The sequence below is a fragment of the Odontomachus brunneus genome, unplaced genomic scaffold (assembly GCF_010583005.1).
Source record: "Odontomachus brunneus isolate Ranch 3 - 2012 unplaced genomic scaffold, Obru_v1 Obru_scaffold_101, whole genome shotgun sequence".
NCBI classification, from domain to species: Eukaryota; Metazoa; Arthropoda; class Insecta; order Hymenoptera; family Formicidae; genus Odontomachus; species Odontomachus brunneus.
This window is the reverse complement of record NW_022639551.1, coordinates 874,324-896,743: the sequence shown is the minus strand read 5'-3', so window position 1 is coordinate 896,743 and position 22,420 is coordinate 874,324. Positions and strand designations below refer to the sequence as shown.

The following is a 22,420-nucleotide window of genomic DNA, read 5'->3' as shown; positions in this document are numbered from 1 at the left end:
AGCGCACCTAATCAAAAAAACTATTTAAATTAACTATTTCTTTAGAGTTCCGGTTTGTTTTACAATAGTTCTAGAGTTCCATATCATATACATATACCGGAATAGTTAAGAAATGTTCACAGAATGTTCAAATAATCGTGAAATAATCAAATCGGGATAATCAAATTTCGACATCATGATTAAATAACTTTATCAAAAAAAGCTATTTTACAATTGTTGTTGAATTCGAATCTGATCAATGCATGCATGCTTTTAACCTTTTAACCTAGCTGAATCTAAGCATACACCAATTAGATTCACGAATTTTATAACAGTTGCAAAGTAGCTTTCTCTGCTGAACTCATTGACAGCAGTGTCATTGAATGCAGTCATTGACACTCTAAAAAAAATCTGGTTTCTCTTGTGATCAATATTACAGTTAAATTTCTTGCCTGCCTCCTGTGGTTCTAAACGAGAGCTTCACAATCAAACCTAACCTAACATCAAATTCTCTAGTTCTCTCAAAAGCAGGTTTTTCTAGAATGTCAACGATTAAGGGAAGTGTCAATAATTTGATGTTTTACTCTACACCTGTCTGTCTGAATTCTATGTCCAACGTTGGACAAAACACCTCCCGCAGGTGAGACGGCGCGGAGAGGAGCAGAGCTTGCCTCGCACGAGTTAACTCACGATCTCCGTTATGTCGGAGTCCGCGAACTCTGGGGAAGGGCACGGCGGGCGGTGCGCACTCTCCTCCTCAGGGTCCCTCTCTTTCATTCGGACGTCACGATTTTCCACCGTCGTCCGCAGGGAGCAGCCGACGTGAGCAGCCAGTGTGCGACCGACTGCGCGATCGCCGACGTGAGTCCGCGTGTGTTATCTCGGCTGCTGCGACCTTTTCCACCTTCCTGTCTCTTTCTCTCCCTCTCCCTTGCACACACACTCTCTTTCCCTCTATCGCTCTCTGTCCTTCTCTCTCCAGGATAAAAAAGGAAGAGAAAGAGACAAAAAAACCGGGAGCGCGCGGATATCTCGCTCGCTTGGGAGAAGTCGCGTTCGAATTCTCTGACTTGAAGATACGCGAAAACGAGATCGCCGATCCGGGCGATCCGCCGGCTCGACGACGATGGCTATGACGAGTGCGCGGTGATCCAGCTCTCTTTAGTGCGTGCGTGTCCATCTGTGTGTCCGCCGTATTGTGTGGTGCGTTCATCGCGGGGACGGTGATGCTGTTGGCCGATCAGCGGTGAAGTGATATCGCCGCGACCGCGAGCTACTCTCACTGTCAGCGTCCGTCGTCGGGAGGCGCGATCATGATGTAAGTTGCATCTTCTTTACCTCGAGAACGATGTCTGGACTCAGGCAGTCGCTAAGACTGATGAGACGTTATGCTAAGAGAATGAAATCGATGCGCTTGGCTGCAGATCTTAGCGACAAAAGTGGCGATTAGTGTCTCTCCGCGAGAATGGAGCCGACACTTCGGAGACTTCGACGACCGCAAGAGCGTGTTCCGTGCCGCGAGACACGTCGCTCTTCTCTGCGGAGGTGCGTCGCTCCGGGGTATATCTTTTGAAGAGTCTTCGCGAAGCGAGAATTGAGGTTGATTGAAAAGGCGCGCGCTCGAAGAAAGTTAATAGTTTTGAAAAAAATAAGAATACTATGATGATGAATAGACATGTGGAAAAAGAGAAGAAACTACGATAACGAATGGACATACACGTAGTTAGTTGATAACCAAGTCCCCCGAAGTCGCGAGAGTAAAAGTCGAGAATATTCGAGAATACTGCACTGTGCTTTGCCATCATCGACAACCCGGCTGACATTTAACGCCATGATTCATGGAGTAAGAAACTCAAGCGACAGATCGATTATTCCGGCTTGAGCGTTGAGACATGATCGCCTCCGTGATGTCCTCCAACGTATCTGATTTAATTATCGATAAGAAATGAAGCAAACACAGCGACAAGTGAATAATTAACGCTAAACCGTGCGTCTTTTGGAAACAGGATCTTTCCGAGGTTGTTTGGGGACACTTTCTTTTTGATAATCAATTACGCATGTAGATAGGTGTCAATGCCCGGATATGCACTTAATCCTGGATATTCTTATTTTAATCTTAAAATATAAATATTTAAACTTTCAATATAGATATATATATATACAAATATTGAGTATGTATATATATTCCATGTTAAAAGTATAAATATTCGTGTTTAAATACTAAAATAATAAAATATCCAGGATTAGATACGTGTCAGGAATTAGTACTTTTACCTTACTAATCGATTTGTAAAGGATGCGTCGTTTATGAGTGGATCACGTGACACTTACTTTTTTATCACACAAAATGACAAAATATAAATACGAAGGAAGTATTAACCTACAAAAACTTTCATGATCATCATGAAAAATTATTTTATGAGAAATCGATGATGGAAACTCTACAATTTTTTAATTGCATTTATGTATATGACACAAATATTAATATACTTCCAAATATAAATATAATGTACTAAATATTAATACTAATATTGATATTATAGTTTAAAAATCAGTTTCTTTAAATTGCCGGAAAAAAATTAAGAAAAAATATTTTTCAGAAAAAAATTTTTTTACTTTAATTACTATATATGCTGGCTGATTTTTAGTGTTGTTCTCATATTAATGTAATCCAGAAAGTTAAATCTGATTTTTGTTGAGATTTCCACTTTTACACCATATTTTCAGTGGTGTACTCGATCAATTTTATTTGAAAATATTTTATTTAAGGCATATATTAACCTTGTTTTTATTTATTCATATATGATATGCTTTTGATCTATTTTACACTTTACGTTATCATAAATAAAAAGAAAAAAATTTAAGGAGAATCTATAGAGAAAAAATATACGCAAGAATTAGAATGAGTTATCTTAAAGACAGAGTCTCTACTTTTTAATAAATACTTTTACAGGGTAAAATTCTATATGTAATGACGTAGTGTGTGATTATCACATCATATAATTAGTATAATTATAATATAACCCAAGAAAATATATATGAGAAATATTATTTCTTATCAACATGAATTTAAAAAAACTGTTTTTTTTTTATGGAAATATGTGTATAAGCAAATTTTAGCCGAACACATTAAAATTTCTCTCTCTCTCTCTCTCTCTCTCTAAACAAATTTTTCTTATTCTTGAGAAAGAAATCAGAAAAAGCCGCGAGAAAGCTGGAAAAACTGTTTTTTTTAAGCATTAAAAATATAATATTAGTATATATAATATATTGAATTTTAAATTTAATAATTATAAATTTACATTGCATAAAAATATAAATTTTTTATTGCAATGATATAGTAAAAAATTTACTAAAAGTTATATTTCGATTTTCATAGTATAACTATGAAAATCATAGAGTAGTATTTACGTGAAACATTGTTTTGAGCAAATTTTGATCATTTTTTTGTATTTATTTTGTATTCCTATTTCGTCATTCTATGTGATAAATATGAGTGTCGTATAAACCACACATAAGATATGTAATCTTTACAAATTGTAACTAGTAAATTTGCTGCCAAATTTACGTACAGTTGAGAAAAGAATGATTAAAATTTGCTGAAAACAATGTAAAAACATATAAAACATTATAATTTGCTGAAAACATATAAAACGTAATATGAAAATTTTGATGTAACTTTTAATAAATTTGTTACCGCATTAATATAACAAAAAAGTTATGTTATTGTACGATATAAATTTAATGATTAAGTCAATACGCAATGTATTTCCTTCATAAATGTAATTAAAAGAGTTGTAAAGTTTCCATTGTCGATCGCGTTTCACGTCGTTGTAATTATGAACGTCTACATAAGCATGTTCATTGTAAGAAGTAAAATCACTGTTATAAAGATTTGCATAATGCAGTGAGGAATATCAGTTTTTATAGATCATTTTCAGTATTTCTTTATCTTAAAACACAGAAGAGAAAAAATTCAATTGAATTAACATGACAACAATACAACAAGACGCGTTTTGGTTGAAAGAAATAGTATTTCTACTTCTTGAAGATCGAATTTAGCTCATAAGAACCAGACATTCTGTTCCTTTTCAGAATCAAGACACGTTTACTTGTATTATTATCACGTGAATTCAACTGATTTTTTCTCCTACGTATATTCTTCCTTATGATTTCCTTTCATATAATTTACTTCTTGTGATATAAAACGTCTTCATGTTTATTCATGAAGTCATGCACCTGTATATATAATCTTTTAACGGTACTTTTACGTCTTTCGCAACTGCCTGCCGACATTCCGCAGGAAAGAGAAAAAAATAAAGGCACGCAGAGATCTTATTTAGAGCTAAAATCATGAGAAAATCCGCGGACTCACTGGCGAGCGGCGCTCGAGAGCACCGGTCTGAGTGTAACGTTTATGCAACCTTTCCTCGTCGCGCATTCCTCGCGGAACATGCGCCGCGCTCGGGATGCGCCTGGCCGGCAACGGAAGCGCAAAAATGCATTCCCCATGGAAGCGTGGCTATCGCGTTAGATCACCCCGCTGGTGTGATTTCTAATCCGGTACTACCTGCCGCCGTCCCCTTCGCGCGTGCACAGCGCAGTGGATAGAGAGGAGGAAATCTCTCGGCGAGGTCGCGCGCGCGCACGTCTTCCAGCCGATATTCTTTTGTCCTTAAACCTGTTTACCCGATATGGTAATTAAGCGCGTAGAGTCGCTCTTTACGAGCCAGCTCTCCGGCGACACCGTGGACACGCACGCGAGCAGCGTGTCCTAGGGATTCGTTCGCGATCACGATGGCCGTGTCTCGAGCATCTCCCGGAGTGTCGCCCGGAGTGTCCTTGCGACCGAGCGTCGAACAATCATGAACCTGGAACAATCATCTGACGGCTGAATATCGACGACCGCCGTTGAAAATCGTGGAGTCCAATTCAGCGAGTGGAATTTCCTCGAGGAAGGACCCGACCACGTCATCGTGGACAATGAGCCGCTACTCGTTTCGAGTTGTTAACGAAGACTCGATACAAGTGTTTAACTCTCGGGATTGAAAACGAGGAACTCTCGCGCGAGGGGAACAACGAGCGCGCGAAGGTTCTCACGTTTAAAAGATGAGAAGAGATGACTCTCCTCGAAACTCCTCGGGGAAACTCGCACCTCGGAGAGCGCGCTGTGATTCTGGGACACCGTGTATGTACAGCCCGTCGAGACACCGTTATATCTGTTTCAACATTGTGAAAAGATGCTCGAGGCGCGCCGAGTGCGGCCGTATCGGGCCCGAAGGGGCCCATGAAAGTCAGTCGACATGAAACTGAATGAAACCCGAATGTATCCGTTCCGCTTCGACGCGAATCGTGCACGTGATTCCGGCGGATTTTTCTTAACATTTCCGGTCCCACTGCAATATCTCGCATATGACTATTATTTATATAACTATTATGACTACTATTTTTCAGACAATTTTCCAATATGTCGATACGGAGATTTTCTGAAAGCCACTTGGTTATACTTGCTAAAATACACGGCGATATCCTAAATTATTTATTGATTTACTTATTGTAGTCATCTTTTTGATATATAATACATACATGTATCATAATCATAATACATGTAATATAATCATAATAAACAAGAAAAGAAGAAAAAAGACGAAATAAGAGAAAACAAGACAAAAATTATTTATTTACGACAATCATCCTTTTGGTAATCTCTAAATTTCATGGAGTGAAATTTCAATCAAAAAGTAAAGTGATAGCCGAGTCACTCGAATTCGAGTTATTTTTCACTTCTATAGAATTTTTCTATTGAATTTTTCTCTCTGAATCGTTATATAAATATTTTCACTCGATATTGGAGAATGAATCTGATGTATTCCATCATCAAAGAAACATATTCACTCCAATTGATTGAGATATTTGCTTATAGTATAGAGTCAGAATCTGTTTTAATCATAGTGAAACATTCACTCTTATGTTTCGAGTGATAGTATCTTAACTATCGCCTCGAGTAAGAATACTTTTCACTCGTTTTGTGCGAGATTACACTTAAAGAAATTTAGAGCATATAATATATTTAACATAATTATATTAAAAGAAAACAAAAAAAAATAAGAAAAAGAAAAGGAAGATTATTTTATTTATTTATTTATTTATATACTTAAAGAGTTCATTTCCTTAGTATAATTTACTTAACATAATCATAATAAAGAATAAAAGAAAAAAAAGAAAAAAAAAATAAATAAAAGCAAATAAGAAAAATGAAAGAAAGAACATATTGTTTATTTATTTATTTATGAGAATCATTGATAATCCATATCGAAATAACCACTTAAATCGAAATTTTTCAAGATTTTCCCAAAAGCATCAGATCAAATCGGAATGCGCAAATTTTTTTTAAAATAAGTTATCCCATTATGACACCAATTGAGAATTTTACTCTCATTCCGAATTCTAGGTATTCTACCTAGAATTTATATGGAAATTTCCGAAACATTCTCAAATATAATATAGATACCAGCCAAATTATCTAAATTTGTTCTACATATGTATATCGTATTGCATAATCGTATTGGGAATCTTATTCTTATCCCAACTATAAAAAATTTTTTGAGATCTATTCCGAATTCTCTAATAATTAAAGTTGTAATACTAAACGGGAAATCCAAAAGCAGAAGGAAAGGTGCGTAGAAAAAGTGAAAAGAAGTGTAAAACACAAAGAACAAAGTAATAATTAACAAAGAACACAAAGAATAAAGTAATAATTAATAAAGAACACAAAGAACAAAGTAATAATTAACAAAGCGGATCATCTCTTTGGTACAATACATTTAACATAATCGTAAAAAAAGAAATGAAAAAGGAAAAAAAGAAATAAGAAGAAAAAGAAAAAGATTGTTTATTAGTTTATTTAATTATTTATTTATTTGTTTATTTTTTATGATACAGCATACAAAGATTTATCAGATCGTCAATGAGCTTCATTAACTTGAATGATGAGTCGTTTTACAAGCGCCAAATCAAGTAATTATCTAAAAAATGATAGAAAGTGCTGGGTAACGATGGCGTGTACGTTGATTGGACAGAACACCATGTACAGGTTCGTTGCTATAAATAAAGAAATGAAAAAAAAAGAATTCTCGCTGGCCTAATAGATAATCCAGATCCGAGGCTGACGTTTTAATCGAATCAAAGAGCGGCCGTCGACGAAACCGCAGCCACGAGCACGCGCTCACTCACTTTTATTGGAGGCAGTGAAATCGTTAGCGCGTTCTCTCGCATCGAGCAAATTGTATTATTGCGTTCGCGCGTCCACGGCGAACAGACTTTCTACGATGATGGAGCTGAAAACAATTCCATGGAACTACCGAGGAATGATAACGACAATAAATCACCCGAGACTCGCGCGGTTGTGCGTCGGAGAAGCTGAGAGTCGTCACACGCACACTCTTCGAACACTCTCTCTCCATCGTGGCATTTCAGACGAGGATTACCAAACGGCGAGATACGCAAAATCTGCCGTGATCGAATTCCCGTCGAAATTTGCGTCGCGATTGGAATGACAGTTGTCAACCCGAGCTAAAGTCGCACGTGCGTCTTGAAGTAAATCAAGTAATCACATAAAAAATCGTCTGGGATCCCTAATTGGGATCTAGTTCGATTTCTCAAAGAAATTATGGGCTCTGCGAGGGAAATCTCTATTCAGATTGCAGGCAAATTGTTTCAATGACACGCTTCTAATTGTCTAAATAGATCCCATATACTTTCTCCAACGCTTTCTCAGATATTCTTAGATATTGTTTCCAATTTCCATTTTACGTTAAATGAAAAATAGAAAATATTTGATGTATATATATATTTTTTACAAGTATGTATATTAAAAATATTTAAAAAAATATATTTAAAATATATTTAAATATATTTAAAAAAATATAGATGTTCAAAGTATGCAAAATATTTTATTTTATTTTCCTTTTTTATTTTATAGAATTCGATAGTCAATGTAAAAATAGAATTCCTTATTATTCGGTTTCATAAAAATATACTAATTTTACAGAAAGACAGTATTTTCTGCATGGAAAATTTTCTGAGATCTAATTGGAGTCTATTTCAATTTACAAAAAAAAAATCATGAGGTTTGTTAAGGAAATCTACGAAGATTCGGATTAGAAGTATAATACTTTAAAAATATAATTTTAAGTGGGAGACTTAAACAGATCTCGTTTCATTCGAACAGATCGAACGTTTCCCTAAAATTTTCTGTTCGATTTCTGTTTCATATTTCATATTTATACAAACATCAGATATTTAACAAAATATCTAAAATACTTTGAGTATTTACAAGTATAAATGTTTACATATTTTACAAGTATAAATATTTAAAAAGATAAATACTCAAAATGTTTTATGTGTTTTGTATTCAACTTTTTTTTTAATAAATTGTATAAAACAATATATATATCTATAAAACATCTTATAAAAAATAACAATATATATTATATTTTTATTTAAAATATAAAATTTTAAGATCACATATTAAATATTCAAGGGTATTGTAATTATTTACAATTAACAGTTGTGATAAGTTATAAGAATAGCTGTACAATAGCTTGTATTTTAAAGGACAGATTTTATATTTTTTTATATTCTTATATTTATTTATAAATCATAGTTAATAGTTAGGAAATACCAGGTGTAGAAGTATGAAACCGGAATTTTTTTATACAAATAAGACGTCTGTTGTTCGAAAGTGATAAATAATACTTTATTCAAAATAATTTCCACTGTTTTGAACACATTTTTCCCACCTCTCTGGCAGTTTATGAATGCCGTGCCAAAAAAACTTTTCATCTTTTGAAGCGAACCAGTTATCTAGCCATTTTTCCACATTTTCATACGAATCGAAGCGTTGGTTAGCGAGAGCGTGTCCTAGCGATGCGAACAGGTGATAATCGGACGGAGCCAAGTCTGGAGAATAAGCCGCATGCGGTAGTAATTCCCAACTGAACGACTCGATCGTTTCCTTGACCCGTTTTGCTGTATGTGATGGGGCATTATCATGGAGCAAAATGACATTGTGTTGCCTTTTTGCATATTCTGGTCGTTTTTTAGTCAATGTTCGATTTAAATCGATCATTTGTTGTTGGTAGCGATTAGTATTGACGGTTTGACCAGGTTTCAGCAGTTCATAGTTCATAGTTCATAGTTCATAGTTCTTCGTTCCTCACGTCAAAATCACCACTTTTGAATTTTTTAAACCACTCGAAACACTGAGATTTACCAAGAGCATATTCACCGTAAGCTTCGACAAGCATTCGATGTGATTCTGCAGCAGTTTTCTTTAAATGATAACAGAAAATCAATGCTGTCCGCAAATCATAGTTAGTAGGCTCGAAACGTGACATGTTTAAGGTTATACAAAAATATACTAGAGAATGAAAGTTGGGGTTATGTTTGTTGACAATATTCGTCAGCTGTTAGGAGAATATAATAGCGCGGCAGTAGCGGTCTTACGGTCACTAAACTGAACGCTGGCACCATTTATAGGGGAATTCCGGTTTCATACTTCTACACCTGGTAGTTAATAGTTAATTATTATTTTGTTCTCTGTGTCTCTTTACTTCCTTTTACTCTTTCTACTGAACTTTTCTTCTTCTTTTGAGTTTCCTGTTTAGCTCTTGATAAGCTATCTGTTAATCATATATCTGTTACAGTTAAATCATATATCTGTTTTCGTTTTTTCTTCAAATTAGACAGAGATAGACACATTATTTAACTATTTGGTAACTTACCAAGAAGTTGGAACAACTAGCCTTCAGAATCGCAATTATTTGAGAAATTGAAATGGATCTCAGAAAATTTTCTATAGTTAGGATAAGAATGAGATTCCTAATAGGATGTTGTAATACAATACACGTACAAGTTTGGATGATCTAGCTAGTCATTATCATCATTAGTTCTACAACTCTGTGGGTTGGTCTTGGATGGGTGGGTCTTGACTTGCTCCAAGATGTGTCTCCAGCAATCCCTATCCCACGCCTTCTGCCTCCAATTAGAAACAGTTTTATGCTTCCTAAATCGTTTGGGCTTGCCTTGTTGTTAACACAAAGTCCGACTACATTCCCTTTAGCTTTCTTAACGTTGGGTTCTTTTACGGGACCGGGGTGTTAGCCCAGCGCCCAATCCTCGTCTTTTGTCCGGGCTTGGAACCGCCCGGGAGATCCAACCTGGCTAGACCACCTGGGCGGAGTTATCTAGCATAGTATCTATGCTATTTGAGAATGTCTCGGAAATTTCCCTACAAATTATAGGTAGAAAATTGTTCGGGATAAGAGTGTCTCGATTCTAGGTAGAAAATCATGTTCAGGATAAAAGTGAAATTCTCAATTAGTATTTATAATGAGTAATTATAATTTAGTAATTATAATGGAGTAACTTATTTTAAAAGAAATTTATGCAGTTCGATCATGATATATAATTCTTCTGAGAAAATTTTGAGAAATTTCGATGTGAGTGTTTACATCGATGAAAACTTTCAATGCGATGGGAGCACTTTACAATTTGCAAGTACAAACTTGTACCATGTTTATCAATAGAGTCAAGATGATATCCAGAGATAATGTCCCAGAGATATATTGCTCATGTGCTTTTTTTAGTATTTATTTGAGATAGTAGATACAAAATCGCGAAATAGTTCTTTTAAAACATAAATACTTTGTCCTGAAAGTTTCACGAAACTCTCCATTTTAATGCATTAAAATCGAAATGATATTATCAGATAATTACAATTAATCAAATCGAATCGTTACAATCGAAATGATGATGATCAGTTAAAAAAATAGAAAAAAATTATTTAATAATAAGAAAGTAAATTTTCAAGCCCCTCGAAATTTTAATATTTTCTATTGTGAGTGAAATATTCTCTATTGTGAGTGAATAAAGTTAAGCGACGTGTTACTAGCTAGAATAAAATTTTTTGCAAGTGTCTGACATATTATTTCGGATAATAAAAGTAATTTTTATTAAAAAATTATTGAAATTATATTATATTAAAAAAAATTATTGAACTCGAGTATACAGACGGACGAGCTGAAGTTGTTCCATAATTAAAGGCCAGGAAAAAGATGGAAGAGATCTTTCGCGAACATCTCAGAACTAATCAGGATACTAAACTTAATCAGGACATTTTTTATACAATAGTTTATATGTTGCTTTCTTTTACACACACACACACACACACACATATATATAGTATCAGAACAAGATGGTCACGTTGCTGAATGTTGGTGTTTTAATTATTACAAAATACACAAAATATAACAGCCCAGGTAGAGAATCCAAAAAGAATTCAGTCGTATGTCACCAGTTCTGAGTTCATTTTTAGATGCAAAAAGAATTCTTTTCACTGAACTCTGAAGAATTCTTCTTACATCTGAAAATAAACTCAGAATTGGTGACATACGACTGAATTCATTTTTAGATGCAAAAAGAATTCTTTTCACTGAACTCTGAAGAATTCTTCTTACATCTGAAAATAAACTCAGAATTGGTGACATACGACTGAATTCATTTTTAGATGCAAAAAGAATTCTTTTCACTGAACTCTGAAGAATTCTTCTTACATCTGAAAATAAACTCAGAATTGGTGACATACGACTGAATTCATTTTTAGATGCAAAAAGAATTCTTTTCACTGAACTCTGAAGAATTCTTCTTACATCTGAAAATAAACTCAGAATTGGTGACATACGACTGAATTTTTTTTTTTAATTCTGTGCTATCTGGGAGGATCATGGTGAATATCAATACATAAAAGAAGCCTTTATCATATTTGTATAATCAATCATAACAATTACTCTGAGACATTGTAACCTCGAAATTCTGAAATATGGCGTATCTAACCCCGGTTTTCCCTAACTGTTGTCACTAATCTTTTCAGGGAGACTGATATAACATATGCGTACGTTTAGCACTTATGCGTATATTAAACCTTTCTTTCTTAATTCGAAAATATAATGAACTTTACTGTGCGAACAGATATTTATTTATTAAAATTTAAAATATATATATATTTAGTAATATATATATATATATATATATATATATTTAGTAATATATATATATATATATTTATTAAAATATATATATATATAGATATTTATTTATTAAAATATTTATTAAAATTCCGCAAGAGGGAAAAGAGAAATTCCGTCACATGATTAACAGTTGTCATATTTGTGTCACGTTAAAATTAAATCAGTTTCTTCTACCTTCAAAAAAAATAAATTCATCCCTGAAGAGGTTAATTAATGCTCTAATAAACATAAGAATGCGGACATCGTGTCGAAACTTCACGATCGGATTCTCCTGTGACATTTGAGAAGCGCGCCTTCTCGGCTTCTTCTACGGTCAATCACATGGTTCAATTGTTTCAGATTTGCGAATAAAGAAGAAAAAAAACACGACTCATGTCGCATGTTACGAGTTCTCATCGTTAACGGCGAGTCGCTATTCGCACGCTTTCATTACGTGCGCGCGAATCGAACAACTGATATTCTCGCGTTTGTAATCACGCGATTCCGCAATTGCGTGCGTGCGTGCCCGACGCTGAATGAATCACGAGAGCACAGGTGTCACGAGCAAGAGCGGTCTCTCGTGTATTTCACGACATTAAAATGTGTAACACGCGATCCCCGACTATGTAGACGAGGAATGAAAACCGACGCGGCTCACACTGGCTTTCGCAACCATCGCGCTGCTCGTTTCCGTTCCGCGTGGATAATTAAAATTCCGATCGTTCCGACAGACGTACGAAGGAAAGAGTAGGAGGAAGGGGAGGGAAGAGGGAGAAGGGAAAAAAAGACCGCGCCTTTAGCACGGCTGGTTTAATTAGAAATCGATCCTCGCCCGTGCCCGATGCGTTCGTCGAAAGAGGCTATTGCAGTCTCGCGCGCAAGTCTCCGGCTTGTCGTAGAAAGGAAGCCCTGCCCAAGGCGATGCTGCTTGGAATTACATGGTCCCTGATTCTCCGCAAACAGCGCCTACCGTTACTCCGGCTCCATCGTCCACTCGAATTCGCGTTCTCGACTTCGAGAGAACAAGAAAGCGAACAAACGAACGCGCGAATCTCCTTCCCTTGTAAATAGATGAGTGTTGCTTATCACAGGGGAAGGTGTTGTCGGCTGTTGCACAGTTTAAAATCACGAGTGGATTCTCTCAGCGTGGGAGAGTTGTCATTAGCGAGGCACTGGCAGAGACTCTTAATTCTTAAGTCCTCTCTTTCTAAGTATCCAGACATTTATATTGGATAATTAAAAATGGTCAATAATATCATTCTTCTTTAATTACCTCCGGGCTTCTCCAAGTCTTTTTATAATCACACAAATTTTCCTAGGATTGACGGTTGTTAATCTCCCACTATCTCGTGGGTGCTCTGTAAATTTTCGTGACAGTGAAAGAAAAACTAGAGGGATTTGGAAGTAAATGATTAAAAATGATATCGACCATTTTTAGTTGTCCGATAAAAATAGCTGGACATTCAGTATATGATAAAGTATTTTCTAAATTTCTTGGGTTGAAATTTCACTTGAAAAATGATAGTAGTGAATTCTCTACTCTGAATCGTCCAATGAATATTTTCACTCGAAACTGAAGGGTGAATCTGATGTATTTTACCGTCACAGGAACATATCTCTTCTAATCGATTCAAACATTCACTCATATAGAGTCAGAATCGGCTTTAAGCTTGAATAAAACATTCATTTTTATGATTTTAAATAGCAATATTTCCATTATCGCGTCGAATGAAAATACTGTCACTTTCCATTCACTTTAAATGAGATTCCACTCCAAAACATTTAGAAAGTATAGTAATCTTATAATTTACAATATTTATTCATTTATCTCAATGTACCTTATAATTTACGCTTATCTCAATATATTACTCTTACACACATATACATACACACACACAAAAGTATATTACACATTTTTATACAACTGCAGTTAGGAGCAAAGGTCTAGTAGCCGATACTTGTAACAGCGCTCGCCAGTTTCCAGCACTTTTACTCGGATTTTATTAAAGACTAAAATCTATGGAGATTTATTTGATAATTATCAAATATTATTATAATTTTTAAAAGTATTATTTATAATTTATTGTTCTACATAAGTAAGTAAGTTTCCATACATCTTTATAATTGATAGTACCCATGTAAAAGTGCCGAAAATAGGCGGAATGCTGACTACTGGACGTTTTATTTTTTCATTTACGCTTTGATTTGACGAAAAATTTACCAACAGGGAATCATTAAACGGTGAAATTTTTCATATACGCTAAATCTCCCATAAGGCCAACTGTCTTTACTTTTACCTCATCATCAAAATTGTGTGTCACAAACTGCAAAATACAAAACTACGTGCCGAGAAGTCCGTCAATGGAGATTGTACGTCGCGCATGATCGTCCGTAGCCGGTAATTACAATCGGTGATTACGGATGCTGCTTAACAAAGGTCATTAATGTCGCGCAACGACTCGAGGAGGATTCAAACGAGGTGTTGAGTAATTATTGCGTATCTCGCGTGATTAAGTAAATGATCGCTTTTATCGCGACGGCGAGCGTGATTCACGCCTCATTTCTTTCACGTCTTGCGTGTTTCCTTCATAAGCGTGTTCGCGCGTTTCTGTACGCCGAGTGCATTTCCAGGTGCTTTCATATTTCAAACAAAGTTATTATGGAAGTGAACAACCAGCGAGAAAGATAGATTTTAAAGATTTCTATTAAGTACCGCGGAATTTATAATTTAATATTAAAAATATCATTTGTCTCGTTTGTTTTATGTCTCGTGTATTTTCTTCGTAGGCGCGTTCATGCATTTCCGCATACTTACCAAGTGAATTTCTAAGTGTTTTTATATTTCAAAGATATTGTAAAGACTCTAGAGAAAGAAAGAGAAAACAACAGAGAGAGATAAATAATCAACAAGAAAGATAGGTTTTAAAGATTGCTATTTTAAGCATTTTAAAAATTTATAAGAGAAATATTTATAAAGATATGTAAACAAGCTTTATTCTCTAGATACAATTAGAGTGAGAGAATTAAGGACTATGAATTAAAAACTATTCTTCAATAGCCGTAAGAATATGTAGTAGACTAGTTGATGAATGAAATTTTTACAATCCAAAGAAAATGGAGTATTATTAGTTACTTTATTTTACCCCTTACTGTATATTTTTATGGCTATTGTAAAATAAGCTTAAACGGTGTGCTAGTGTGAAATACTGTAAAAGGATAATAATCTTTGAAAGTGGCAAACGCGGTAAACCAACTTTCCATGTCAAATCGATCTTTTATTTTTATTATTACACAGATAAAATATTATATTTTTTTCATATAAATTCTCTCTAATTTTACTGTTTTTTTTTTTGTATTCCAGGGATAGATTGACAGTAAAGTCTATTTTGCTAAGGAAAACAGTAAATTTCGCTAGAAATTATTTGCTAGAAATATTGCAAATCTTTGCTAGGAATATTGCAAATATTTTAATAGCACATTTTAGTTGCTAGAATATAAATAGCACATATAAAATGAAAGGATAGAATAATTTACTGTAAAATGTCAATCTATTAAAGAATCAATTAAAAAATCTATAGTAATTTTGATTATTATATTCTCACCATGTATTAATATCCATTCCAAAACGCTTTGGTTGATATATCTAGATGAAAGAAAAGACGTTTATTAAACGTTGTTTATTACAAGACGTTTATTACGTAGATTTAATCGTAATTTAAAACACAATTTATGAACATTTGTATTGCGAGGAATGTTGCCGAAGTCTCGGTGACTGAATTAGTACAGTGTCTCGCCCAACAAGTGGAAATGTCTAAGTTTCCTGGCTGAGGAAATATTTTTTGTAACATTTAAAAGGAATAAAAAATGCATAATTAGTTGAAATGGATATTAATAGTATTAATAATATAATTCGGGTAAAACCGAGATAAATTCGACATGAAATATTTAATATTAAACATATTATTTATGAGATAAAAGGTCTCGGGGTTTGAGTTAGAGTTCATGTTAGCTGCCTGTTATATAATTCACGCGTGCGTTAGAGAGAGAAAGAGGGGGGAGGGAGAAGGGGAAGGAGAGAGATAGAGAGGGAGAAGAAGTTTAGAAATAAAGTCTGGAGTGTACGTTATACCCTGAGAGAAAGGTGCTTGATATTTATAACTATAATTACATAGTGAAAGAATTATTGTTAGGAGAAGACTATAGTATTAGTAACACTTATTAATAAGACTATACTAATGAGACCAACTGAAGACTAATTAAGATGCAGAAAAAGATATTAATCTGCTTCTAAGAAAAGCGATTACTCAGTTTACATTTCTTCTTTTAAGTAATGAAAATTATCTTCCACAAACAATATTTTCTTAATAATAGTGCAAATGTGCTTTTCACAAATTTTAAAAAAGATCATTATCATATATTTAATCAAAGAATTTATTCTCTTTATAAGATTATTATTAAACTCAATAAAAAAAAGTTGGCTCAATGCAGTAAATAAATTAAATTTTCGTTTTAATTTCATGTTTTTGGTTACAATGCTAAACTTAGTGCAGAATATTTTTTGAAAAAATTTAATGAACTTGCAATAGAGTTGCGGAGTACGTAAACTATGGAATATTTGAAAGAAGTAACATTTATTTGAATGCAATATATATTTTTCTGTGTATAATAAGATTTATTATAGTAGCACTTATTTTTGTAATAGGTACTATTATAGTATTATTGATAATAACTTTATATGCATTTTGCTACTACTACTTTTTTATTAGAATAACAAGATAGTTAACGCATTGAAAAATATAATGTTCCTGTAATTGTAATTTCTCTCCTATAATTTTAACGAAATTAATCTTTTTCTCTTAATGTAACGATTTTATTATCCCGTTATTAGTTTTAAATTATCGCGCGTCAACATGTAGCAAAGGATGTCGTCTATCTTTTCTTTATTTTATATTTTCCTTGCGGAAATTTACTGTTTAGGCTGAATTCTACGTTAATCAGCTTTCCATAGCGGCCATGTCAATATAAGACTGCAGTTACTTGTTATTCAGTCGGAGTAAAAAATCTTACAGTCGAAACGCCGAAGTGCGACGTGAGGATGCACCAAGTGAAAACTCGAACGCATTTACATGGGAGGAATATTAATCGTGACGAATCATAAAACGGAGATTGTCTTACGACCGTGACTTCGCTGCTCGCGGTTTCACCGAGATCTCGTTAACATAAAAAAATAATTGCACGAAGAACGCTAACTCTCAGCTGGCGAAAGTGTTTTCTTTTCGTCCTAACGATTGTGCCGGAAATTGTCGAATTTTCTCACGCGTCGCTACTTAAATTTCTATTCCGCCTGAGTGTTCGATTGTGTCATTTACTTCCGACCTGGATAATTTTATGCTTGAAACAAAAGGGAAGAGACAATGATACACGTAACACGGCAATCCCAACTTGCCTTAAGTAGTCGAACGCTTTTCGATTGAACCTGCTCATATCAGTTATCAATTACACGGCCTTTAATTTAATTTACTAAATTCAATTGCCAATTAAACAGCTCTTGATTAAATTCGCCATGTTTAATACAAAGTGTATTAAAGTTTCCAAGTGTTTTTATATTTCAAAGATATTGTGAAGACTTTAGAGAGAGAAATAGAGAGAGAGGGAGAGAAACAGAGGCAGAAAGAGATAAATAATCAACAAGAAAGATAGGTTTTAAGGATTGCTATTAAGCACATTAAAAATTTATAAGAAAAATACTTATGAAGACATATGTAAACAAGCTCTATTTTCTAGTGCATTTAGAGTGAGAAAATTAAAGTTTATGAATTAAAAACTATTCTTCAATAGCCGTAAGAATATGCAGTAAACTAATTGATCAATGAAATTCTTACAATCCGAAGGAATATAAGTTTAATTGTTATTTGAACGATCTTTAGTTAAATTCATTGAAATCGTCAGTTAATCGTCAATTGTCAGTTAATCGTCAATTATATGTTTTTCGGTTGAATTTGTTTAAATCAATTGTTAATTAATCGAATTGAAACATATTTGTTCTAATCACTTATTAAAATGAGAAAAGTTTAGTTGATATTTATACTGATTCCAAACAACTCTAATTCCCGTTCACGTTCTTCTCGTTTATAGTGTGTACCTCCTCCTGCTGTTGAGCCTCTTGCCGGCGTCGTATCAGGCACAATGGCGGCCCTGCATCGAGCTGAAGCGAGACCTGTTGGTGCCCTGCAAATGCGCCATCTCCACGGATTACCCGAGATCGCTCGAGATGGACTGCGACAGAGTAGTCTTCACGCGGGACACTATCAACGTCCTGCGTGGTCAACCGGTCGTGTCGGTCAGTCAAAGGCACTGCGGCTACCAGACTCTACCGGAGGACATCGTCAATTCCGGCCTGAACCTGCGGAAGCTCGACCTCTCGAGTAATTCGATCTACCGGCTGATGGATCGGCTGCTGCAGGTGCAGTCGCAACTGCGCGAGCTGCGACTCGCCGATAATCTGCTGGGCGACAGTCTGAACCCGATCTTCTCCAGCAACGAGTTCCACGGCATGAACGAGCTTGAGATTCTCGATCTCAGTAGGAACGGCCTGCGCAGTATCGAAGAGGGCATTCTCAAGGGGTGCGACAATCTCGAGGAGCTCTACCTCGACGGCAACAACCTGACCGCGGTGCCCGCTGCCTCGTTGAAGGGGCCGCGCGCCATCAGGGTGCTCTCTTTGTCTGGGAACAACATCGGTACGTTCGCAAAGTGTCAACGAAAGAATTTTGCAGAAAAATTACTATATAGAATTTCGTAGTCGAGAAATATATGCTGTCTTAATTATTATCCTTTTTGTTATATGAGATTGGAAAATTATTTTATTATTTATGACTCAAGAGAGAAATTTATTATTAAAATTTACCATGTTTCTTTGCAAGATGAACTGACAGTCTATTACTGCAACGATAGAAAATATGATAAAATTGGAAAGAATTTATATAAATACTATTATCGAATTTTTTTAATCGAGAAACATATTGATATTTTACCTAAATTTATTATCCTTCCTTATTTATATAACATTATTATTATTTTATTATATATATTTTATTATTATTAAATATATATTGTTATTAAAAGATTATTATTTTATTTTGTGTTATTTTATATTTCTTAGAACTGGTCTACTATGAAGGGAAAGTTTTAGTTGAAACATAGGAGATCTTTATAAGTTTTTTTCTAAGAAATGAATAAAGATATCAATATAGGATTTTAACTATACTATTTATCATTGTTTTAAGTATAACAAAGTTATTAAAAGAAAATTGGAATTCCCCTCTCCGTTCATGTTTCTTTGTGTTGAATGCGGTGTGATTGGACACTTTTAACAGATAGCTTGGACAAGATGAATTTCTTTGCTATAAAAGTCGAAATTTAATAAAATGGCTGCTCTTCAAAGTTAGGGCTTTCACACACAAATTGCCATAGCTGTACTATAAGAATTGACCAATTACGTTGAGAATCGTCGAGTCGCCATTTTGATAAATACTCGATCGTAACTGGTCGATTCTTACGGTACGTCTTACTTTACAGCTACGGCAATTTGTAAGTAAAGGCCTTTACAAATTACAAGTTTTCTCTCTCTCACTCTCTCTTTTTTATTTAGTATCCCGGGGAAAATACTAATTTTACAGATTTTCCGAAGGATTTCGGTTTTCCAGCAAATTTAGTATATTTTTAAAATTTTCTTGTTCCATTTGTTTCAAATTATTACATGAATTGTAATATTTCTCACCAGTTGGAGACGTCCAGCGACATCTTGCTCAGCATGAAAAACCTAAACAACGAAATTTCAATCTTCTTTAAATAAATAGGTAATTTTTTTAAAGCAGTGATAAATAGTATGGTTTAAACTTTATATTGATATCTGTATTCATTTCTTTGGACAAAATTTGTAAAATTCTATTTTTTCGGCTATCAAAATTAGAACTTCCCTTTCAAAACATTTACTATACTCTTTAGCAAGATAAACTTTATTGTTAGTCTAGTCTTGTATTGCTAGAAAACATGATAAAATTGAGAAGGATTTGTATGAAAAAAGCTATAAAAGAATTTATTTGTTAGAGAAAAGAAGCATAGTTAGAAAGGAAAAAAAGCTAGACAAGAATTGTATGAAAAAACTATAATAATTCTCTCCGTGTGACACGTGATTTCTCCCGTGTCTCCCATTTTTACGAAAATTCGTTTGTGTGAAAGAGTCGATTTTTTTAAAAATAAATGACAGCGATATTCACTGAATGACAAACATTTTGCTGTGGTGGTGAAACAAACTCGATTTTTTAATGTTTAACGATTTACACGGTTATCAGAGCGTGTTTCGCGGCGAGAAGAAAATCGCGGATGTGTCGTGTTTCCATCGGCGCGTGTATGTTGCTGCTGAGAGAAAATTTAACGAGGAGAGAAGACGCTCGGCTCTTGGTACCAAGAATTTTCACGCCTGACTTTCTCCGCGTATCACGTATTACATGACTGTACGTCGTCGGTGAATCTGCGTTCTTTCGCGAAACTATTAGCAGTATCTCGTCGTAATAGCAAAGTACCTACGGCGAAGTTACGGCACGTTGATTAACGTAGGCTGGATTACGTTGCTCGCGTGAGGCTCGAGTTTTTCCATGAGAGAACAAAACTTTCAGACTTTCCCAGAGACATCCTTGTCGTTTGAATCTTCAGTTATCGTTCGAGTATAAAAGTGTCTAATGATAGTGTACGCGCCTTTTTCTCGCGCAAATATCGAGCTGGAGGTTTACTTTTCCTCCTTTTCCTTGCCTTTGATCGTTATCGTTTCTTATTTCGCAGGTTCTCTTCCACGAAATGCTTTCACGAGTCTAGGTGAATCGCTCCTACGACTGGATCTCAGCAACAACGAATTGTCTCACATGGAGGACGGTGCTCTCTCTGGCGTCCAACACTTGCTATTCTTCAACATCTCGCACAATTCCCTCAATCGATTCAACAGCGACGTCTTCAGAGGTAAGCTTTTCGTTCATCGTTCCGAGCTATTCTCTTATTTCAAGTAACCTGTTTTAAAGAGTAGCTTACCAAGTTAAAGTATAACTTTTAGTCAGAGAACTTTGAAAATGAATTATAATGAGTCAGGAAAAGACAAATTTGTAATTTAATGAGACAGATCCAGACCGTCTGTAATTATATCGCAAACTGTAATTGGAAAGAAAAGTCAATGTTACTGTTTCTAAGAATCAGTAAAAAGAATAATTATTTATTCCTTTTCGAAATTCACCGGTCAAACTTTTAACAGGCAGTTTGTTACATAGTATTTCTAATGTGTTGCTTGTGTATTATTATGTGTTTTATACATAGAATTCGAAAATAAACTCAGAATTTTGTCATCATACACAGTTTTTTTGTAATGACCATCTGAAATTTAATATATTGTATATGCGACATATTCCACGCAATTTGATTTAATATTCAAATTTTTATGTTAAAATATAATATCAATATTAAATATTCCATAAAAATTCCTCCATTTATGCAATATATTTATCTATAAAAATTCATTAAGATTAACGATTTTTCTCCCTCTTTATGTGACTTTGTTTTCGTTAAACTCCAAATAGAAGTTGATACATCTCTTACTTTTAAAATAGACATATTTAGTAAACAAAAAACATTAGATTAACACTTCGAAATTGATTTTACGCGTGTATATATATATATATATATATATATATATATATATATATATATATATATATATATATATCTTGATTGCTCTGTTTATATTATATATATTTGTTGTACATTGTAACTAACTTTCTGCGTTTGCAACGGTAAACTTAACGACTTCCGTGCACCTTGCGTGCGATAGCACCATCTGCGTTTGCAAGCTACGGGAATATTAATTAATAACGGGAACAGTCGTTATCATCAACTGATTTTTTCAGCGAGATTTTATTGATTTTACAGATTTTACTGATTGTAGTATATTATACTTACCATTGAAGCATCAATTATAAATATAACATTTCAGTAATAAATATGACTGTAAACTGATTATACTTTATAGAGTATTTGCTTCTAAAAAAGATATTTATCTTTTTCCCCGAATAAAAGCGTTTGACTAAATAAAGTATTCCATGTGGCTAAACGATTAAACTTTCTATCGTCGCGATATATACTATAATGAATCTCATACATTTTTATTTCGACTTTCTCTCTCTCTCTCCTCCTCTCACCTTCTTCTTTCTCCTTCTCTCCCACTCTCTTCTTCGTCTCCCTCTCTCCCTCTCTTGCTCCTCTCCCTCCCCCTCATTCTCTCTGAGCAGATTTGTAAAAGTGTTAATTAAGAATTTTTCTCAATTTAGCAA

The 22,420-nt window shown here is 34.4% G+C and overlaps 1 protein-coding gene across 1 annotated transcript in view; it reads left to right on the top strand.

Moving 5' to 3' along the window:
* The first annotated feature begins 771 nt into the window (after nt 1–771).
* LOC116848877 (protein artichoke) overlaps nt 772–22,420 on the top strand; it is a 29,580-nt gene continuing 7,931 nt past the window's right edge. Inside the window, exons 1-3 of the mRNA XM_032825437.1 lie at nt 772–1,297; nt 18,183–18,787; nt 20,889–21,062. Of these exons, the coding sequence (XP_032681328.1) occupies nt 1,293–1,297; nt 18,183–18,787; nt 20,889–21,062 (784 nt within the window). The 5' untranslated portion in view covers nt 772–1,292. The remainder of the gene's footprint in view (nt 1,298–18,182; nt 18,788–20,888; nt 21,063–22,420) is intronic.